At 44.8% G+C, this 22,437-nt stretch overlaps 2 protein-coding genes across 3 annotated transcripts; both read left to right on the top strand.

The window, feature by feature from the left end:
- Nucleotides 1–351: 351 nt before the first annotated feature.
- Nucleotides 352–1,431, top strand: LOC136453520 (osmotin-like protein). Its single transcript, XM_066454081.1, has one exon. It carries the CDS (start codon nucleotides 389–391, stop codon nucleotides 1,145–1,147), a length of 759 nt encoding a protein of 252 aa, XP_066310178.1. The 5' UTR covers nucleotides 352–388; the 3' UTR covers nucleotides 1,148–1,431.
- An 8,412-nt stretch (nucleotides 1,432–9,843) lies between these two features.
- On the top strand, nucleotides 9,844–14,780 carry LOC136450713 (ubiquitin-conjugating enzyme E2 7-like). 2 transcript variants are annotated; one of them, XR_010758405.1, is made up of 7 exons: nucleotides 9,844–10,124; nucleotides 10,237–10,339; nucleotides 12,330–12,427; nucleotides 12,518–12,618; nucleotides 13,060–13,137; nucleotides 13,217–13,372; nucleotides 14,358–14,780. XR_010758405.1 is itself a non-coding variant. In XM_066451295.1 (6 exons), the coding sequence occupies exons 1-6, from the start codon at nucleotides 10,073–10,075 to the stop codon at nucleotides 14,433–14,435; spliced, it is 510 nt and encodes a 169-aa protein (XP_066307392.1). In that variant the 5' UTR covers nucleotides 9,844–10,072; the 3' UTR covers nucleotides 14,436–14,780. The 2 variants fall into 2 exon arrangements, 1 of the variants encoding a protein (XP_066307392.1); XM_066451295.1 differs by lacking the exon at nucleotides 13,217–13,372.
- The last annotated feature ends 7,657 nt before the right edge of the window (nucleotides 14,781–22,437 follow it).

Here is a 22,437-nt window from a genome sequence, read left to right as displayed (position 1 = left end):
TCGCGTACATCTTGAACTCTGGATGGAATTACAGCCAAATTGGTGACACGACTCCAGTGAGAAAACATTCGTGTACGCATTACTGCGCTGAAGAACAAGTGGTCCGTTTATCCTCTGATGGAATCATGGAAGGTGTCGATGGAAGCTGAAGCGAGAGGTTTGGCGTTGTTCACTGCTTGCAACATGCAAAGGCAACCGATGCATCGAGAGCTCGAGACACGGACACGCCCGCACCAGTTCGCCGCAGCTGGAGCCAAACAAAACCCACGACGCCCACTGGACCAACAACCCCCACGTCCTATAAAACCACCCCACCTAAAACCCCGGTCCCCTCACTTCACTTGTCACGACCACAAATCACAACCAGCTCAAGAACAAGAACCCAACCATGGCTTCTCCCAAGCTGCTCCTCCTCCTGGTCGCCACCTCGCTCCTGAGCTGCGGCCTCCTGGTAGCCGCCGACTACGCCCCAATGACCCTGACCGTGGTGAACAACTGCCCCTACCCGGTGTGGCCGGGCATCCAGGCCAACTCCGGCCACGACGTCCTGGAGGGCGGTGGCTTCTTCCTCCCGCCGCTCTCCCACAAGTCGTTCCCGGCGCCGGCGCACCCCTGGTCGGGCCGCATCTGGGCGCGCACGGTCTGCGCGGGCGCCGGCGCGCAGCTGCACTGCGCCACGGGCGACTGCGGCGGGCGGCTGCAGTGCGGCGGGCTCGGCGGCGCGGCGCCCGCTACGCTGGCGCAGGTGAACCTCCACCACGGCAACGGCAACAGCGACCAGACCTCGTACGGCGTGAGCGTGGTGGACGGCTTCAACGTGGGCCTGTCCGTGACCCCGCACGAGGGCCGGGGCAACTGCCCCGTCCTCGCCTGCCGCAAGAACCTCACCGAGACCTGCCCCGGCGAGCTGCAGCTGCGGTCCCCGGCGGGGAGCGTCCTCGCGTGCAAGAGCGGCTGCGAGGCGTACCGCACCGACGAGCTGTGCTGCCGCAACATGTACAACAGCCCGCGCACCTGCCGCGTGTCCAAGTACTCGGAGTTCTTCAAGCGCGAGTGCCCGCAGGCCTTCACCTACGCGCACGACAGCCCCTCGCTCACCCACGAGTGCGCCGCGCCGCGCGAGCTCAAGGTCATCTTCTGCCACTAGAGCTCGGAGGAGTGGGCGCGCGCCCGTGCGCCGTCGCCGTCGCCGTCGACAAGTGTCGCTACTCGCTAGTACTAGTAGTAGTAGTAGGATTTGCGGTGTGCGTGTTGTCTAGTGCGTGTGCGTGCGCTTCTGTGCTGTAATAGCTATGGGCCTATGGGCTGTGCTGTGTTCTTCTGTAGGCTGTAGGTACTCCGTACTATGCGTTCTGGCTACAAGACTGATGTGATGCTGTTGCTGCTTACAGTTTGCAGGTGAAATAAAACTTGTTCGATGAGCAATGATCGTTCGCGCATGTTCAAATGTTGAATCGGCCTTTGTGTAGTTCTTCCCCTAAGGTCCATGTGCGTAGACTATTAAATATAGAAAAAAAATAACTAATTATACAAGTTATAACTAATTATACAGTAAAACTACATATGCTAATTGGGCTTAATAAATTCTTGTCGTGGATTACTGAAAACTTATGTAGTTTGTTTTACTATTACTATTTGAAGATTCGACATCTCACAACCCTAAACTTTATCCATGAATTTAAACACCACCTCGCTCGCTAAACTCCGTAAATCATACTACTATAGTAGAACCAAGAACTCCATCTATGCGTAGTAAGGTGGTGTTTGGATGTAGGGACTAAAATTTAGGAGATATGTCGGGAAGATATTGTATAGAGTGTTTGGATACTAATAAAAAACAAATTACATAATCAGTACTTCATGAGACGAATTTTTTAAGCCTAATTAATTCATCATTAGCATATGTTTACTGTATCACCACATTGTCAAATCATAGACTAATTAGATTTAAAAGATTTGTCTCGCAAATTATATATTTAGTTTCATAATTAATCTATATTTAATACTTCATACATATGTTTAAATATTTGATGAAACACCTACTAAAATTTAAAATTTAGAGGACCAAACACCACCTAACTCGTAACTTAAGTGCTTTTTTGTCTCTCTTTTCGCTGTTCGGCCCTCGATGGCTCGATGCCTCTGCATCTTGGTGAGTGGTGACTGGTGCCGCCTTGTCCCTTCCCCATTCCACTTTTTGGCAGCTTTTTCTCTGCCTTTTTTATCATGGGATCCAGGGATCGATGCGTCTTGGCGCCTGCCCGTCTGCCCGCTGCCTCGCTGCTCCGAGTCTACTGCTACGTACTACAAGGCTTACGGAGGCCGCGTTTAGTTCGGCCGCGGATTCGGCGCCGCCGGAATCCGGTGCACTGTAACAACACTGTTGCGCACTGTAGCGTTTTGTTTTTATTGAATAGTAATTGTCCCATCGTTGACTAATTAGACTCAAAACGTTCGTCTCGCAGAGTACAACCAAACTGTGTAATTAGTTTTTGATTTCGTCAACATTTAGTACTCCATACATATACCGCAAGTTTGATGTGACAGGGAATCTTCTTTTTGCATAGTGCCAAAATCTGTAAAATGAGGGAACTAAACAAGGCCAGTACAAGAGTTCAACTGGATCAAGAGACGTGTGTTAGTTATTTTGATAGTATATGCAAATATTCCCAACAGATATGCTCATGCATGCATTATTATTATTCTCCACAGACATGCGAGATTGATGAAGCCGGTGCATGAGCTTGGTTCATCCTCCCCGTGGCGAACGGTAGGGCAAGCTTTAGGAGGCAGAGCATCGGAAGCGGTGAAAGGCCGGAGCGCGTGACTGCACGCAGAACTTGCTGTACAGTAGGTAGTAGCGCCGCTATAGGTGAAAGGGAAACCGCGAACGTAGATGGTCCCTAGCAAGTGGATAAGAACGTACAGTACACGATCATATATAAGCAAATGGACACTCAGCTGTGAGCTGTGTGCCTGTGTGGGAGGAGCGCCTTGGATAGAATTATGGAGGGCACGGTGTTCCAATGGGAAAGGCTAAATCGTCCGAGTCGTCATGGACCGAATGGATCCAAGAATGTAGCGGATAACCAACATTCTTTTACGATGAAAACGACGAGGTTTACGAGTAAACCATCAAAGAATGATTAATTATGCTTACGTGATAAAGAATGGCTAGTCTCCGAGCAAACTAGCCGAGGAACGGTTGAAGCTCTCGCCCGAGAGAAACCCTGTTGTTGGAGGCAGGGACATTGCCGGTTTGCCTTAAGTCAGCCGGCAAGCCTATAGTGCCATCCTTGGTCGTCGGATCAAGCTATAGAGCAAAAAGAGTAATAGATATAAAAAAGGATTGATTGGATGTTGGTTTACTCAATTGGTCACGATCCTCCAATATATAGAGAGTAGTAGTCTTATCCTACTAGAAAACCTTTTTAAGATGTATTTTCTAAGTTTTCCTACGAGTTTGGAGCGGTCTGAATCGGAATTCAAAAGACCGGGTCTGAAAGAGGATATTTTTTAGTTTATGTCTGTCGGAACTTCCGACGTGGGATAACTTCGAGCATCTAAACAGGTTTTTCTTGGCATCTCGAAAGTTCCGGCATTCACCATGTTCGCTTGTTGGTTTTAGCCAGGTTTATTCAACCAGCCAACAGTGTTTTCCTCTCACAATAAACCAGCACCAGCCAGCCCAAACCAGCCCAGAAACCAACCAGCGAACACGTCGATTGAAGCATCTTTTCGAGGACGTAACTCCTTTATCTAGACTCTGATTAGACGTTTTCTATATGTTTTTTTATCATCTCGACGAGAGGAACACAATGATGATGCACATTTCACATCTTGACAGCTTCGCAAAATCGACAATTGGTTGTCGATAAAATCACTAGGTTATTAGAAGATTTTTAGGGAGCAACCAAGGCTGAAATGGAGCGCTCCGCGGCTCTCCCTGTCCAAGTTTCCCGTCTCCCTCCCTGCGCTCTCAACTTTTGTTTTGATTGAAACACAGACAGCCGGGTGAGCATTTCATGACCGAGAGTTCTCTTGAAGGCTGTAGCTTTGACTACCAAGCTCAAATATCGAACTTTCTAAGTTCTAACCATAAAAATGTGAAAACTTTCAAATCGAGTTTGAAGTTCGCTGAGCATCTCTGTACTTTAGTTATTGGATTGGATTGTCTATAGTGTATCCATACTTTTGTATGTACCGTGTCTTAGAAGTAACGCAACATATTCCAAACACCAAACCTCGGCCCATTGTTGTTGCGCTGTGTGCCTGTGACCCAAATGGACTCATTTTGGATGGGCTAAACAAATTGAAGGTGACTGATTTTCGGCTTTCCACTAACTAATGAGAAGCCCATGTATCATGCTTTATAAGCTGTATAAGCTGTATGTAAGTTCTTCGTACGTGCACATTGACTCACCCACACCCACACCCACACCCGATGTTGATTTTAGCTTAAAAGCAAAATGAAATTTTGATTTCTCCTTCGATGTCCTCCATATTTTTTTTAACAAAAACGAACAAACTCTCGTTTAAGTATCTGCTGTGAAGCTATGGCAACTCGAACAGTTCCTTGTCCTTACTTTTTATTAGTAAAAAATGCTATTGAATATCTACTCAAGGTCATCCTCATCTTTATCACAATGTCAATCGGAGTTTTATTAGATTCGTGCTTGATTTCCCACATCACTTTGTACATGTGTGCTACAGTTTACACGTATTTGTTGCATGTGAAAACCTTTATGTGGGCCAATATAAATTCAGTGAGAGCGGTTTTATGGAGCAGCCATGGACACCTCCGCTGTGATTCGTGAATTCAGAATTTGTCCACACGCATGCATCTAGCACGTGGAATTGTTGCTTAGAGCATCCAGAGCGTGGGATGATTTTTGTCGGCCTTATGTCCTAGGTGGCAATCTTAGGGTCAGTCTTATACATATCACTTACTAGAGCTTGACCTTAATCGAAATAGCTTAAGATTGAGCCTCAAGGTTAGGACACGACCTCGACAAATAAAAAACTTGGGTTGGTTGACATTGACGATGTGAGCAGAGACAGGGTTGAGCTGGAGGGTGTCATGTGTCCTGGCCGCCGTCCGCCTAGGAACTTGCAGTGGAGATGACCGGAGAGGAGATTGCGGTGCTAGCGTTCGCGAAGGGAGGCGCTTCGGCGTGGCGAGGGGCGACGTTGTAAGTGGGCAAGGAGAGGAACTTCAGCCGAGGAGGGGCGGCACTAGTAGTGGGCAAATGGGCGGCGGTGGAAGCGGGTAGAGGTTGGTGGTAGGGGGCAGATGGAGGGGTGGCGCTAGAAGCAGAGGGGAGAGACAGCGGCAGCCCCTCCGTTCTGTGTAGATAAGAAAGAAAGGGATATGGATTATTTTATTAGGTATACCTGGATCTCGTATTAAGATCTAGGTAAGACCTAAAACATAGCTGGGTAGGACCGAACTTAAAGTTGGGGTCAGCCTTAAACAAAACAAAAGAAAAACTAGAGCCCTTTTCAGGTGTTAGATGCATGCGCATAGACATGTATTTTGAACCCACAGCAAAGTGTCCACGGCTGCTAATTGAGAACGTCTGTACTAGCTTTTTCACACAGGTTTACACAGTGTTCGAATCAGACCAAATGGCAATTAGCGAGTATTATTATATTCGGTTGTATTAAATAATACATGCTTTATTCGGCTGTATTAAATAATACATGCTTGTACAAAGCGATGGTACATCTTCTCACCTTCCTAACCTCTACCTCGCCAAAGTTCAGTTGTTGGAGGTAGACGTAACCGTCATCAACGCCAACCAATCTGTCGTCATCGATCTTCAGGCCGAGCCGCCTATTGTGATGAGAAGTTCAGCACACACTACCTCTCTCCTTTGCACCGCCCGTAGTTCCTGCAAATAACTGCAGCTGCGATAACATACAAGTACAGTGTGTTCCCAGACCCTAGTGCAGCATGCAAAGCATAGATGCTGCAGACTGCAGTCCATGAAGACACCTTAAAGTACCTTGCCACGTTACATCTGTTGGCTAATTAACCGCGGTGCTGCTGTCATGGTTAGATCATGGTTAATGGTTATGCAATACTAGTTCAGATTTCCCTTCGGATAACCAGCATGTTCACTTGTTGGTTTCAGTCAGGGCTTATCAGCCAGCCAACAGTGCTTTCCTTTCCCAACAAATCAGCACCAGATAGACTTATCAGCCTAGAAACCAACCGGCGAACAGGCTGAACGAAAGTTCCTTCCTGCCAACAGCATCTCATGCATGCCTGCAAACGCTGACATATCTCAACTTAATACAATTAGTAAACCTTGCAACTTTGCAAGTTGCAACAAACCTGTTCATGTTAAGATACTTCTAGAAGTTGATTTATTTGCACCCGGACTTGTATCACACTCCTGTCTCCGCGGCTACGGACGATCCTATGGACTCCCGTTTTCCCGAAGTCAGCACACCAACGACGCCAGTCTTACGATGCCAGCCGATGTGATCAGGTCAGTCAGACCGGGAGGCTGCTTATTAAAAAGAACGCTGAAAGGTTCGGGCTGCGTTTTCCCCCTAACGCCCGGCTAGATTCGGCTTGCCTGAAAGACCCAAGATCCAAACAGCAAAGGTCACCCAAAAAAGAGAGGATCTGTGACTCTGCGGGCTGCGCGGCTCGTGTAGCCTGCGCGGTCCACCGGCGTCGCCGGAGACCGCACTATTGGTGGCCCGAAGCGTGCGACTTTTGCTCTTGTGCTCGTACGTTCCGGCGGCACCCGCATGTTTCCGATCGTTTTATCTATCCTATTCCTATCGCGCTTTGGACCGGCCGGTTCCGGTGCTGGTGGCGCTGGGGCAGCCCGGAAAAACGATGGCCGTCCAATCGTCGCCTCGCCGGGGAAAAGCGGCCCTGCCGAAATTGTAGTTTGTGGTGATGTGCAGTGCATCACGTTTTTGGGGCTGCGACAGTAGCGTCTTTTTTTTGTGCTTGATGACTTGGTTATTATTCGCTCTGCACCTGGGCTTGATCCGCCAGAAATGTATAAAACCATGGAGCTAGCTTTGGCGGCTAGTGACTACTGACTACTTTGACGTGAGCTAGTTTTGGGTCTGGCTGGCTTGCACTCCTGTTTAACTACAAGCATACATCAGTAGATTGTTTGATATGTTGATGTAGTCAACAAAAAAAAGATTGTGTGTTTTGTTGAGATGAATAGCTTGCATGTTGAATGTTGAGATACATAGCTAGTGGAGTCGGCCCATCTTAAGAAATCTGAGAGCCTTATGCTACTATGACAAATCCTAACCAAAGCCCTAAATTTAATAAGCTTGAATAAAATGGTAACAATCCATACCGACAACATTTTTTGAGCGGAACAGGTTCAGAAAAAACTGATTATTTGAGACCAAAAAAATAATTCTAACCATGACTGCCCTATGGACAAGTCAAACATGCATTTTTCAAGTCAGTCTCAGACTTGGCAGGATACCTGCTTTTTGTTTTACTTGGAAAACGATTAACATAAATACTTCGGGCTAGGCTTAGGTCGAGACGGGCCAAAACCTAGTAGACTGGCGTGTTCGGCTGGCTGGATAGCTGGCTGAGGCAGGCTTTGACACTCACGCGGACACTCTTCACCTGAACAGTGTCTTTCAACCGGAATAGTATTTTTCTCTTACAATAAACCAGCCAGAACAGTATTTTAGCTTGTTTTTCAGTCCTGCCGAACAGGCCAGGCCCATGGGTTGGGCCAAGCTCAATTTGCTCGGATTTATCCATACATGAAACTATAATGTATTATTACCTCCCTATAGGAAGGCAGCTCAAAATATCTTTAAGCTTTACCAAATTTGTGGAAGTGGTATCGATATTTAATTTATGTCCCTAAATATGTATACGATGGAAATATATTTGATGACGAATCTAATAATATGATAAATACGAGTATAGTTCTATATAAATTTAATCAAATTTAAAATGATTTCGCTTAGCGTTGTATGCTATAAATTGTATTTTTTCTGGAACCGAGAAAGTACTTTGCAACCCAAGATACAAGAAGAATAAACCTACCAGTGTCAGAATTATTGGCAACATTAACATCGCTTGATTGATTAACGGAATGATCTTGTGGTTCCTATTCTTCACTGTCCCTTCTTTTTTTTTTTACGTTTTCATAATTAGAAATGTGTTACCGGCTTGTAGAGTGCATTATACGACAGCGGGCCCGGAAACCAAAATCCAAAATACAAACATAGCCTGCGGTGTTTTTATACTGCTTGGATCACAAGGTTGGCCGACCGCAAATCGGATGGCTGGGACACTGCGGTGTAGGCAAATTTCCAACGCTTTCATCTTAGGCCCTGACGCCATGTTTAGAACAATATTTTTTTCCCTGTTATTTATGCTTTATTTAAGTAGGACCGAACTAACCTATGCTTTTTTTTTTCAAACAAGTTTTTAGGATCTGTTTCGCAGAGCCCCACTCCTAGGTTCTTTGGCTCCGCTCCTTGATTCTCTAGTGGAGTGATTCTACTTGATTATGGTAGGGAGCGGTTGAGAATTGATTAAAAAATGATTCTCGTGGGCCGGGGAGGAGTGATTCTCATGGAGAATTAATTATAGAGAGCCCTACCAAACATCACCATAAACAGTCGAACGGATCCCAAATACTTGGCCCAATTTAGAGGCTTCTAGCGAATGGAGACCCTGCCTGCGGTACGTCGATACTTGCCCGTATATCTAGAGCCTGTTTGAATCCCTGATCTAAAGTTTTGTCATTAAGCTTAATCACTTTAGCTCTTGAGGTTCAAAATATCGCCTCAAGTTTAGCTAACCTCATAAAAAGATTATTTAGTTCATTAGACACAAATGAGCTAAAGTAATCTAAAATTTAGTCACTATATTTAGCCAATCTTTAGAGACGAGATGGAAACACGACCGAAGAACACCAGCTCGCCGAAGCAGGCAACGAGAGAACAAGCACCACATGGTGCCCTGCCATGGTGGGCTCCTCTTGGGCGAGCAAGTTGCCGATTCCGACCCGGGGGTCTGTTCCCCTTACGCAAAGGGAAAGGGACGGCACGGAACGCCACGGCGGTCGGCGGCTCATCATCATTTCGCGCTGGCCGGCGTGGGCAAAGCAACGGATGGCGGGGGTGCCTGCCGCGCGCGGCGAGGGTGCGTGGCGCGCACCCACGCGACCCTTGTCGGCCCATTTGCCCGAAACGTTCGTCCCGTTCCAGTGCCCCTCCCGTTGGCTCGTTGCCGTCGACGTCTGCCTCCTGGCGTTCACGAGGAGGGCACCGCTCGGCGCCCGTCCGCGCAATCTTCCTGCCTGGCCCTGTCATGTGTAAACAGCCTCCTCCAATCCATCATACTCCTATTTAATTATAAATAATAAAACAGCTCGGCCATCGCCGGGGCCCAGGGATGGCCGAAGAAGCATGCAGGTTCAATGGCTGGACAGGTTACTCCGTACGTACGTTGGTCGACTGCATGCGTTTATTCTGCACACTGCACGGCATGTCGGCCAGTCCGCAGAGGCGGCTCCAGGACGATGATCCCGAGCTTCCGATCGGTCAGCCTTTTTTCCATAAAGCAGGAAGCGTTACAGATTTTACAATTCCCCGACGGGCCTTGAGGTTAGGAATCTGTATGGGCTACTGTAGCATTTTTGTTTGTATTTAATAATTATTATCCAATCATAATTTAACTAGGCTTAAAAGATTCGTCTCGTAATTTATAATCAAACTGTGTAATTAGTTATTTTTTTATCTACATTTAATACTCTAAACAAGGCCCAGATTGACCCATCTCCATAAATAAATAGGCTATCTACTGGGTAGCAGAGCAGAGGAGGCAGGCAGAGGCAGAGCAGGCACCCCTACCAGTCAACCACCGCTTCGTTCTCCGTTCTCCCCCACACCGCTCGCCTCCTGATTCGGATTCCCATCTTCCCCGAGCTCCACCGCACCTCACGTCTATAAATAAGGCGCCCGCGGTGCCCATCAATTCGCGTCACCGCGTCCCGAGAGCGCGAATCATTCCGCGCGACGCAAAACCCTAGCCCATCCACCGATCCCTGTCATGGCGGCCACCACCAGCCAGGCGAGCCTCCTCCTGCAGAAGCAGCTCAGAGGTGCGGCCCGCCGGAGTTCCCGTGCATCTGTTTCCGTTCGATTTTTGTTTTCCTCGGCGGATTGTTTGGCTGATTGACTTGGGGTTGGTTTGCGGTACGGTGATTGGCGCAGATCTCGCGAAGCACCCGGTGGATGGGTTCTCGGCTGGGCTGGTCGACGACAGCAACATCTTCGAGTGGCAGGTCACCATCATCGGACCGCCTGACACCCTATAGTGAGTCAGATCCTCTCCATTTGAAGCGTGCTTCCATGCCTTGTCTGGAATCTGGATGAATTGCCTGTTTGTTGTGTCGGTGCCATGCCCTATGGACTATGAATCTATGATGGTGTTTGTGTGTTACTGTGGACCGGAAGCAGCGATTGAAAATCTTACTATACGGGATTGATTTCTGGTGGAGGCTGGTGCGGGGCGGAATTTTCTTTGCTTGTTGATTGTTGTAGCGGGTAGTGTACTCCTTCTAGTACATCAACTTGGCGACATGTCCGGTTCCCAGTTCCATCGAGTTTGTTTGGTTCTAGGTGCGTGGCCTGCTCGTTTTTTTTTCGTAGCTGTATCAGTACTTAGAATTGGGGTCTTCAATTGCTTATCAGGGCCTAGGGAATTGTTAATCGGAGTTCAGGGATAAACTATGTATATTCAGAATTGGGGTTTGTATTGAAAGATGGGGTAAAATAGGCACCATAGGCATTCTGCTGGCGACTGTCTCAAATTTCGTGGTTGCTTAGAATAGGTTCTGCATCATGTTAGGAAATGGGACTATGTATGTTTGGAGTTCGTAGTAGATAGTTGCGACAATTTCTCGTTTCTGTAATTTAATATTGAATGAATTTGTGCTACTTGACCCAAGTAGAGTCACCTTAATTTTGTCAACCTGTTTGGTGCATGATCAGAATTTTAATAGCATACACTGTCTTTCTGCTCAGGTTTGAAATTTGATTGTAGGTAGAGATAAAATACATGAATCCTAATTCCTATGTGAATTCTTTTACTACTAATTACTGAAATACATTATGAACTGGAGTGGTCACTGGATGCTGTAAATATGCCTTCAATTTTTTGGAGTTCTGCATACGCAAAAAAACATTCGGGTCACTGATAATATGATACTGATAAGTTTGAAAAACACTAGTGTTGGTAAATGAGTTCACTGTATATGCACGTTTGTAAATGTCTGCTGTGTTTGATAACTGTTATATCATTCATAAAGATGGGTTGGTTTGTATTGAGAGAGCATGCGGCATACTAGGAACTTAGGAATTCACTTGAATAGCCTGCCACTAGCTGAAGTGGGGCAAGTAGCAAAGCAACTTTGAATTTTTTGTGGTACATTTAACTACATAATCAGACGTAGTGTGCCTCTGGGTTTTTTTCTATCCGTCAGCTTTTTTCTCCTGCATATTTAAAGTTGGTTATATAAAATTTAACATTTCCGATATTGACATGCTAGTTCAATTTGGTTACATTTTACGAAGAAAATTCATTTCTTATTGACAGCAAAGTCAGGCTTAAAAGGTACCATGATTATCATAAACGCCTCTTAGTACAACCTAGAGGCATGAAAAGTTGGCCTGACACCAAATAAACAAGAATGTTGGACTGGAAGTATTTTTGTGAAGTATGTTCTCTTTGATAATTCCTGATCAGGCGATAGGATGATTGACTTATATCATCAATAGAGTTATAATAATGCATTCTTAATTTTTTTTTACTGGCTGGCTACTTACATGCTGCAGAATTTCTTACAGCGTGATTCTCTATTTGAACTAAAGGGCTAGCAAACATTGGAGCTATTAGTTATTTATATAGTTTTTTTTTTGTACTGCTGAAATGTTTATGTTCACTTTGTTGCAAAGAAAACAGAGTACTGCAAGGAAAATTGAAGTGGAACCTAAAAAATATCCCGAGGAGTTTGGTTGTGTGTGATGAATGTATTTTCAACTTTAATGCATTCCTTGATATTTTATTGGCTTCAAAGAAATGTTTACCAGTTCCGGTCTTGTCAATTGCCTGGTTACTTCAGTTGATCACATATCAATCTGAAATTAAACATCTGTCTGAGTTCTGAATGAAAAAATTCAGCTAATACTGTCTGAACTACTAACAGACCTTAAACATAATACTGGTGTTTGCTGTCATGCAGTCATGTAAATAGTATTATATTTATCTTCTGAGTAGCACACTAATATTAACCTTTACTTTGCAGTGATGGAGGGTACTTCAATGCCATAATGAGCTTCCCACAAAATTACCCAAACAGCCCGCCATCAGTCAGATTCACCTCTGAAATGTGGCATCCAAATGGTTAGTTTTTTATTAGTGAAAATTGTATTTATTTACTTGATCTGCAACTATGTTTTCTGACATCATGCATAATATTTGGGGAAATGCCAGTTTATCCGGATGGGCGGGTGTGTATCTCTATTCTTCATCCACCCGGTGAAGATCCAAACGGTTACGAGCTCGCAAGTGAGCGTTGGACACCTGTGCACACAGTACGGCTTCGTATACTATGTTTAATGTTTAAATATCTTTTTTTTCCCAATCCTACGAAGCGCTTGTTATATTACTGAAATTTACTGGGATTCATCATCAAAACAACATTCAGAAGTTTACTGGTAGATCTGTAATCATGAATGTGGTTAATTGCCAGTGAATCATATTGAAATATTGTCATATAGCCTGATACAATGCTTCCCCACAACTAAGCAATTAGGAATCCTGAGCAACTTAAGGTAGAACAGTGAATTCCTGATTTTTGGATTCATCATCTGGTCTTGAAGAGTTTGTTATATTTGCCTAGCTTCCACTAGATAGATAGAGAATGCTCTGTTTTGGTCTCAAGGTAGAATAATAAACAGAAGACTTCTTTCATGGGTGAATACTTTTGTATGCTATCACTAGTTGCTAAATTGATGATTGTTATCCATTTGCAGGTTGAAAGCATAGTTTTGAGCATTATATCAATGCTCTCTAGTCCAAATGATGAGTCTCCTGCAAACATTGAGGCAGCTGTAAGTTCACCTAACAATTTACTTTATACTTTGTGTCAAAAAAATTTTTACTTTATACTGATTTGGTTTAGTCAAGTAGTGCCTAGGAAGGACACCTTTCGATGTTTAGGATCAATGCTACAAAGAGACGGGGATATTGATGAAGATGTTAGCCATAGAATCAAAGCAGGGTGGATGAAGTGGCGGCAAGCATCTGGTGCCCTATATGACAAAACGGTACCACAGAAGCTAAAAGGCAAGTTTATAGGACGGCGATTAGACCTGCTATGTTGTATGGTGCAGAATGTTGGTCTACGAAAAGACATGTTCAACAGATAAGTGTCGCGGAAATGCGTATGTTGCGTTAGATTTGCGGTCATACAAGAAGGGATCGAGTTCGGAACGATGATATACGTGATAGATTAGGGGTAACACCAATTGAAGAAAAGCTTGTCCAACACCGGTTGAGATGGTTTGGACATGTCCAACGGAGACCCTCCAGAGGCACCGGTGCGTAGTGAAATCCTAAGCCAGGATAGTAACGTGAAGAGAGGCAAGGGAAGACCGAAGTTGACTTGGGTAGAGGCAATAAAAGGAGACTTGAAAGGATGGAATATACCCAAAGACTTAGCCTTAGATAGGAGTGCTTGGAAGACAGCTATTCACGTGCCTGAACCTTGATTGCTTCTGCTGGGTTTCAACTCTAACCTACCTTAACTTGTTTGGGACTTAAAGGCTTTGTTGTTGTTGTTGTGATACTGATTTGGTTTACTGGACCTCTACTTTGTGGGCTGCTATAATATCCAATACGTCATGTTTGTGTCCTGTTGTATTTGCCACCGATTCGTAGTTGTAAAATGACAACTAGTTTATTTGTGTTACAACAAGATAGCATGCTAGTATTAAAGAAGAAATCAGTACTGAGATGTCTCAAACAAGTGTCTTAGTGTCACCATTGCTGCGCCCAAACAAGTTTTGATTATATGTCCAGCATTGAAAATTGAGTTTCGAGAGTTCTCAAACAACTTGTGTTACTCTCCTGAAATGTCATGAATTTATTATTTGCGTAATTCTGTTGGACATATCATGCGTCGATGCATCATCACTTTCATCCAGATATCCTTCTATTGTTAATAAGGTCAGGAACAAGTGCCAGCCCTGAGTTGCGTGAGGACCTTCTGTCACTACAATGTTGCATAGTGTGCCTCTTTGTTTCTGAAAACCAGTTATTTCTCGTGCAGAAGGAATGGAGGGAGAAGAGGGAGGATTTCAAGAAAAAGGTTCGGCGCATCGTTCGGAAATCACAGGAAATGTTCTGAAGAAAATGGGAGTACTGGGGAAGTTAACCATGCCATGTCAGGCTGCAAGATTTTGCTGCTAATCTCAAAATGCTCATCTGACACCAGCGTCTTGTGTATTTTCCATTTAGTGCCTGTCCATTGGTGATAGTTGCCTCCAGAAATGCGTTAGGACGGGGTTTGTTCTGAACGTTGTGTTTGTATCGTGTGGCTTGGGCTCGACTAATGTTGACAAACCTGAAGTGCTACCGGTTATCGTAACTTTGGTGGTGAACCTGGCATAAGCAGGCGCCATTCATGTCAGCTAATCATTGAGAAAACATCAGTGAAATTGTGCAATTGTTAGTGTAATGGGGCAGTTCCATATTGTTACTTCTGCTAATTGTCTACAGTTTCTTGAATGCATTTGATGGGACCACTGTTTTTTCACAAGCAAGAGTGCAAGACTGGACACCTTGTGGCAGTTGATGCCAAAATGTCACTTTCTGCCGGGGAAAAAACAGAAACAGCAAGAAAAATAAACAAATATATGACCATGCTTGTCTTCCACACATTTACAAAATCTGAAATGGCAAAGGTATCAGAACTCACATGCTAGCCAATAAACATGTCTAAGGATTAGTGTCATTCAAAAGCTGAAACGAAATGTTTTGATATGCATATACTGCAAATATGGTGGCCATTAGTTATCTCACAGGAAATAAAAGTGTTACGAAATGGTGTCTCTCATCAGACACCCCTTTGATGATCTCATCAACGATGCCATGAACAGACACCTATTCACGAAGTGATCTCATTCATCAATTACAAGATTAGTGGATAGGATTAGACAGTTAGTTTTACTCCAAAGGGCATGTCCTTTGGGAACAGTCGTGTCCCTTCGTGACACCCCTTCACTTATATAAATATATTTCAGAGATCAATGAAAGAAACAGTTCTTCCAAATCTTGTTCATTTACATTCACGCTTTAATACGTTATCAGCACGCATAGCCTTCTCTGCTTTCTCTCGAAAGGGAAGAAGTAGAGGCCGTTACAGCGAAGAACAAGAAGAGCATCGCTGAGTTCGCCAACTCTTTTGCCCTTCGCTCTCTGCATTCACCGGAAGCAAGAAGCAGATGCCGTTCCAGAAGAGAAGAATGGAGAATGAATGAGAGACCTTTTTTTTATCTTCATCAGTGTCTCATCTTTTTGCAACAATCAAGAACTACAGTAAGCCATCTATTGATGTTCTTCTTACCTTGATTGTTGTAGCGACATCTTCATCCTTCGACCTTCGTCAAATTCCATGGCAACAAAGCCGCAGACACCGTGTTCTCCTCGGCTATGGTCCCTGTGGTCCGTTTCGGACCCCGTGCAACAGCGCCGTGAGATCGAGCATGGTCGCTGGCTTGTTGTCAACACCACGAGCACGCAGCGGTTGTGCGGTGTCTGTGGTGGCCGGCACCGTGCCTTGCGCCTCCATCGGTACGGAGGCAGCCGGCAGCTGTGCTCTGCTCGCACGCCCGCAGTTGCGGCGGCAAAGCCGGCAGTCGACGCCAGGTTGCCCCGTGCCTGCGGCCAGCGGCTCCGGCTGGGACAGCGCGCGACCCCTGCGCTGGCCGTCGCACCCGGCGGCCCGTGTCCGGCAGCCTCTGCGTCTCCATGGCCGGCGGTCCTGCGGCAGGCGGCCTCGAAGCCCCATGGCCGACCAACCCGAGCCGGCGGGCCCCAGCCCACAACAGCACCCCAACGTCCGGTGCTCCCGCGGCTAGCGCCCTGCTTCTCGGCCGCGACGGCCGGCCTTCTCAAGACCACGCGTCCAGGCGGCACGCGCCAGTGGCCCCCATGCCCGCGGCCTCGCGCCGGTGGCAGGCTGCCCCCTCTCGCCAGCGGACAGGAGGCTCCTATCGACTTGGCCTGCACCTCGTTGCGGCCTCACGCAGACGGCCGGAGGCCAGCCTGGCGGCGGGCCGACGGCGTCCACCTCAAGGACCGAGCGACGGTTTTCTCCCGAGGAGAAACCGTCCGTGTGTTTGATAAAGTTCTGTACTTTTGCAGAAAAGGCCTTGCATTTTCTGTAAAATAAATAATTATCTTTCTAGATAATTATGTACTATACCTTTTTAATGTTTTAGCCCACATGTTAAAACATTAATCGCAGATCTTATTATCTGTACTTTACAATGCAGTCTTTCGGCTACAGTATATTTCACTATGCTTGTGTATGACTTCGCAGAATGATTGACCACATATAACAGGCATGTGGTATTGGTTCGATTAAATCACCTACAATTTTAATAATCAAATTGCATGACATATTAAAATATAATTATAATTTACCATAACTAAGTTATTTTCATGCGGCCTTACACACCGCATCGTTAATTCAAATTCATCAAGCTGCACTTATACAACTCCCTCCGTTGCCGTATGTACGTGAAACTTTGGCCGCAGCCAAACATTTCCCATTTGCGCATCGAGTATGTTTTTACATACCCATATCACCACTCCAACATACCAATGGGCATTAGGGATCCTAAGAGGTAACTCTACAGGGGATTTATAGATTGCCCGTATGTTGATCACATTTGAGGATAATTCCAGGCATTAGGGGAAGATTTATACCACATTAAGAATGCCAGGAATCAAAAGAGCAATCCTCACATCCACGTACCAAAAGATTCTAAACCTAATCGTTTAGAATGTCTTATATTTGCATCATATTGCAAAGAATCTGTCAGAAACATTTACTGATAATAAGGGTGTCACAAAATCCTCTTATCCTACTAATAATGCGCCCGAAAGAATGAAGGTACCAATTAAAACCATTCAACTCCCACTTCCAACGAAGAGGGGGAGAAGTACGGCCGCTCCTAAGGATAATGCTCCAAGTAAGCGTTCGAGGATACCGAGGACAATATCCTCCAAATCATTAAATCCAAGCCAACCTCAAGTTGGTAGACACCCAAAATGGATGAGCATCCAAAACCTGGATCAAAATCCACCTGGATCAATGGTGCACCCAAATTCTGATCCTGGGACATTGGAACACCCTGACTCCATATGGGAAATGACTAGGAGTCCAAAAAGGTTAACATTTTCACATGCTATATTGATTTCAAGAACCAAATCAATCATTTAAAGACTATAAATTATCGCGGCATATACTCCTCAAAGATTGCATTTTTACCTTACTGGATCTAGACCAAAAATCCTAGGCAGAGTGTCTTCACACTCAAATTTGGTCAAACTAAAAGGTGGCAATTAAGGAGATTGCTCTTGTTCAATGATGAGAAGTATTACCATAGTAATATCTTTCCTCATAGAGTTTCTTTTCAGAAGCAAGGTGGTGAATAATGAGAGCTTGTAGCATATGGTTTCACGCAGAGACCTAGCATAGCATACCCCATGGTATGTGTGAAAATAAAGTTTTCTAAATTCAATAATTGGCGGATCAAATGAATTTGATAGATTCGGACGTATAAGTCCCAATGGACTTCATATTCTGAATCCAAATATAAATCGCAACATACATCGTGTATAATTAAGCATGATTGCGTATATTGGTTATTTTGATATCATCATGATACAGAAATAATTATGCAATCATTTGAGATACAATTTCCATCATGTGGATTTGAGATGGAGGATTTGGGTAAGACCAAATATTGCCTAGGCTTACAACTTGAGCACCATCCTTCAGGGATTTTAGTGCATCAATCAGCCTATATCTAGAAAATATTGGAGAAATTCAATATGGACAAATTATATCATAACAATACTTCGATGGTTGTTCGTTCTTTAGAAATAGAGAAAGATCCATTTAGACCACGAGATATTGTAGAAAAGATATTGGGACCAAGGTTGCATATCTTAGTGTCATTAAAGCACTTATGTATCTTGCAAATTGCACCAGGCCTGATATTGCATTTGCAGTGAACATACTAGTTAAACATAGTGCCAATCCAACTCATCGTCATTGGATGGGAGCGAAGCATATCCTCAGATATCTTAGTGGCACAAAGGATCTTGGTTTATTCTTTAAGAGAAATCATAATCCCAATATGATTGGATACACGGATGCTGGTTACTTATCTGGTTCCCATCCCAAACTGGATTTGTATTCTTACATGGAGGTACAGCTATTTCATGAAGTCTTCTAAACAGACTCTGACGACGACCTCTACTAATCATTCTGAAATTATTGCTCTATACGAGGCATCACATGAATGTGTATGACTTCGCAGAATGATTGACCACATACAACAGGCATGTGGTATTGGTTCGATTAAATCAACTACAATTATCTATGAAGATAATTTCGCTTATGTTACATAGATGCAAACAGGTTACATAAAGAGTAATGTCGCTAAGGACATTGCCCCTAAGCTGTTTTATCCCTATAAGTTACAAGAAAGCGGAGAAATAAACATCTTGTAAATCCAGTCATGTGATAATCTCGCTGACCTATTTACTAAGTCCTTACCAACTTCTATGTTTCAAAAATTGGTATATGGAATTGGTATACGGTGACTTCGAGATTTGCCAGAATCAGGGGGAGACATCTCCTAAATGTTGACATGTACCAGCATCATATTATACTCTTTTCTTTCACAAGTTTTACTTACAAGGTTTCTTGTCAAAGTTTTTAATGAGGTAATATTAACATAAGCATATATCATATTTTCTATTTTTCCCACCGAGTTTTTTGTGGGAAATATCAAAGACACATATTGCCCTCACAACTCATTTATGGTTTTTCTCTGAGAAGGTTTTTCATGTGAGTTATCCAAAAGGCAATACCAATAATATGTCGTCATATTTTCTCCTAATTTTTCCACTGAATTTTTACAGGAGTTTTAGCGACATATCACTTTACATTGCTCCTCATATTTTTCCTGAAAAGGTTTTTGGGGGAGTTATCTTTATGTCGTATCTTCAATATTTTTTCCCCACTGGGGTTTTTAATGGGATACCAATGACATAGTGGTTTATTTAAATCACAAATAAATATGCTATTTTCTCCTTATTTTGCAATAAGGTTTAAAGGAGTTTTTATGGCATATCATATATTCCTTAGATTTTTCCCATAGGGTTTTCGAGGAATTTCAGCTTACAGCTGCATTGATCTCAATGAAGATTCGATCAAGGGGGAGTGTTACGAAACGGTGTCTCTCAACAGACATCCCTTCGGTGATCTCATCAACGATGCCATAAACAGACACCTATTCACGAAGTGATCTCATCCATCAATAACAAGATTAGTGGATAGGATTAGACAGTTAGTTTTACTCCAAAGGGCATGTCCTTTAGGAACAGTCGTGTCCCTTCGTGACACCCCTTCACTTGTATAAATATATTTTAGAGATCAATGAAAGAAACAGTTCTTCCAAATCTTGTTTATTTACATTCACGCTTTAACAAAAAGCACATATGGAAGATATAAATTCCCAGTTGGCCAACAGGCTGAAATTCTGGTATGTGACTATAGTATAGTAGAGTAGATAAATATTCCCAGTTGATCACGTAATGTATTTCACCATTTATTTCTATACAGGAAAATATGTCATGGTGACATCATTATGACATCACCTGTCTTCAAGCTCACGTGTCATCTTCGTAGACTGCGAACGATGGAAGGGCGATGGTGGGAGGGCCGCTATGGTACTCAGCGACGACCACGGCTGTGAGCGATGGAAGGGCTATGGTGGGGCAGCCGCTGGGGCGCTCGATGACGACGGCCACGATCGTGAGCGCCAACGCCACGGGGATGATGCACCGGCACCGATGCGTGACTACCAGCGGTTGCGCGATCACGGCAGGGGGTGGCGGGGCTTGGCGAGAGCGAGCAATCGCCTCTCTTCCCTTCCCCTGTAGGAGTTGGATGGAGTTGACCGGCGGCGACAGCGTTGACGGCGCTTGAGGGCACCGATGACGAGGCCTAGCTTAAGGGCACCGGAAGACGGTCCCGGCTGGTGCTCTGGTTCAAGGTGTTGAGCGACGTGTGACATGGTTAAGGGCCATGCACGAGGAGGTGAGGACGCGGTGCCCTGCGACTGCAGAGTGCCAGGGAGGTCGCGGACTCGCGGTGCAGGTGACGGCGCGGTCTCGTGTGATTGGCGGCTGGGGTGATCGTGGAATTGATCACGATTGTTACGGGAATTGATTTTTGCCTTCCTGATTTGCTGCGGCTATTATGGAATTGATTTTTGCCTTCCTGATTTGTTGCGGCTGTTATGGGGATTGAGCTGATCGCATGGAGCGAGTGCGCGTTGCCTTCCTAATCTGATCGCATGAAGCGACTTTGGCTGGATAGAATAGTTATGAATGTTTTAGTTGTAGAGAAAAGACGAGGGTGAGCCAGTCAACCAACAAAGGCAGGCACAAACAGGCAACTCAGCATCCCGAATCACCTAGTAGTAGAAGGGAAAGATCTAATATGTCAGATATGCACTGCAAATGGGACGTGCTAGCTTTCCTATCTTGTGAAAACAAAATGAGGTGCAGCCGGGACCGTGCGACTACAGGATAACGATGCCTCCTAATCTGACACTAGCGTATCTGCAGTCTGCGTCTATAAGTCCGATCTGCGGAAGGGGATCCTGTGATGGTCGATGGATTCAACAAGCCAGGGAAGATCGGATCACGGCGAAACAGAACAGGTCATTGCAGATGAGATCCATCGATTGGTGTAGACGTAGGTGTAAGCCGCAGGGATGATAGGACGAGATTGGGGAGAAAAGAGAGACGAAGTCTGAAAGGATCGTACCGGGTGACCTGCAAAGCCGGCGAAGAGAAGAACGCCTAAGGCGTGCTGCTTGGGTACATGGGCTCACCCTTCACCGGTTGAGTACCGGGCCGCCAACATCTCCTCGATCCCGGTTGCCTGTCGCCGTTAGGGGTGAAGGAGCCACCATCAGCGCCGGGGAGCGAAGCGAAGTTGCTTTCTGGTGGGGTGCTCGTGGGTTATTCAGCCCGGTGTCTGTCGGGTGGGGTACAGCCGTTGACCCCGTCGGCGCTCGTTTTCAGTCAAATTTGATTTAAGTAAACGCTCATGCGTGCCAACAAAATCCGATACATATACATGAATCGGACTCCGTAACATCGTTACATGCGAGTAGCTCGTATGACCACGGATAAATTTGGGTTACCTACGAGACGGAAAGTGCTATTTTGAATGAAAAGTAAAAAAACAAAATGGAAGAATTCTTGATTGTCTGGGTAGCTAGGCTGGAAGTGTACGAAAAAAATAGAGATGCAATTTTGGCGCTTTAATATTTATAGTATATAGATATAGATCTGAATAATAGGTATATGATCACATCATCTAGCTCAAATAAGTTAGCCTCCACAACCGGCGCTATGTTGGGAGAGTGTAAAAGGATTCGCCGAGTTCATGTTGATTAGAGATCATTCTAGGTTCTCATTAGATCCAACTAAAATTACAAAATCAAGCTTGTTGTTCACTGATGTCTCTTGTGTCCCTCGTTGTCCCTCATGTTTCCTCAATATTTCACGATATCTCTCAGTTTTACTCAATGTCCCTCATTGTTCTTCTACGTTACTCTACATCACTTAACACCTCTCATGGTCGGATCGTCCCTTGAAGTCACTCATCATGACTTGGCGTCCTTCAACGTCGTGTGATGTCTATCAACGTCACGTCTAATCTTGACCCCCTCAATGTCCTCCAATGCTCTCGACATCCCTTGATGTCTCTCGACGTTCCTCGTCAATGTCATCAAACTCAGTTAGTAACATCGTCGTCGTCGCGCCGCCGCCCCCACCACCTCATTGAACCATTTAAGTTGCTTTTATAACTGCTTTCTATATATCTTATTTTATATTTTTTGTATGTGACTTTCTAATAAGTTGGCATCCAACTTCAGTAAGAAAGGGATACACCTAACATGCGCGCTTAGTGGATGAGTGTTCTTCTTTCTAGAACTTTATGTACTTGTGTGATATACGTTGTGATTGTAAAGTTTTATCCCCAGTGATGGCCTACACATATGGCATTCGGCTATGATCTACTCCATAGC

The sequence above is a fragment of the Miscanthus floridulus genome, chromosome 5 (assembly GCF_019320115.1).
Source record: "Miscanthus floridulus cultivar M001 chromosome 5, ASM1932011v1, whole genome shotgun sequence".
In the NCBI taxonomy this organism is placed as follows: Eukaryota; Viridiplantae; Streptophyta; class Magnoliopsida; order Poales; family Poaceae; genus Miscanthus; species Miscanthus floridulus.
The sequence above is the reverse complement of the archived record's forward strand: the minus strand, read 5'-3'. Positions and strand labels throughout refer to the sequence as shown.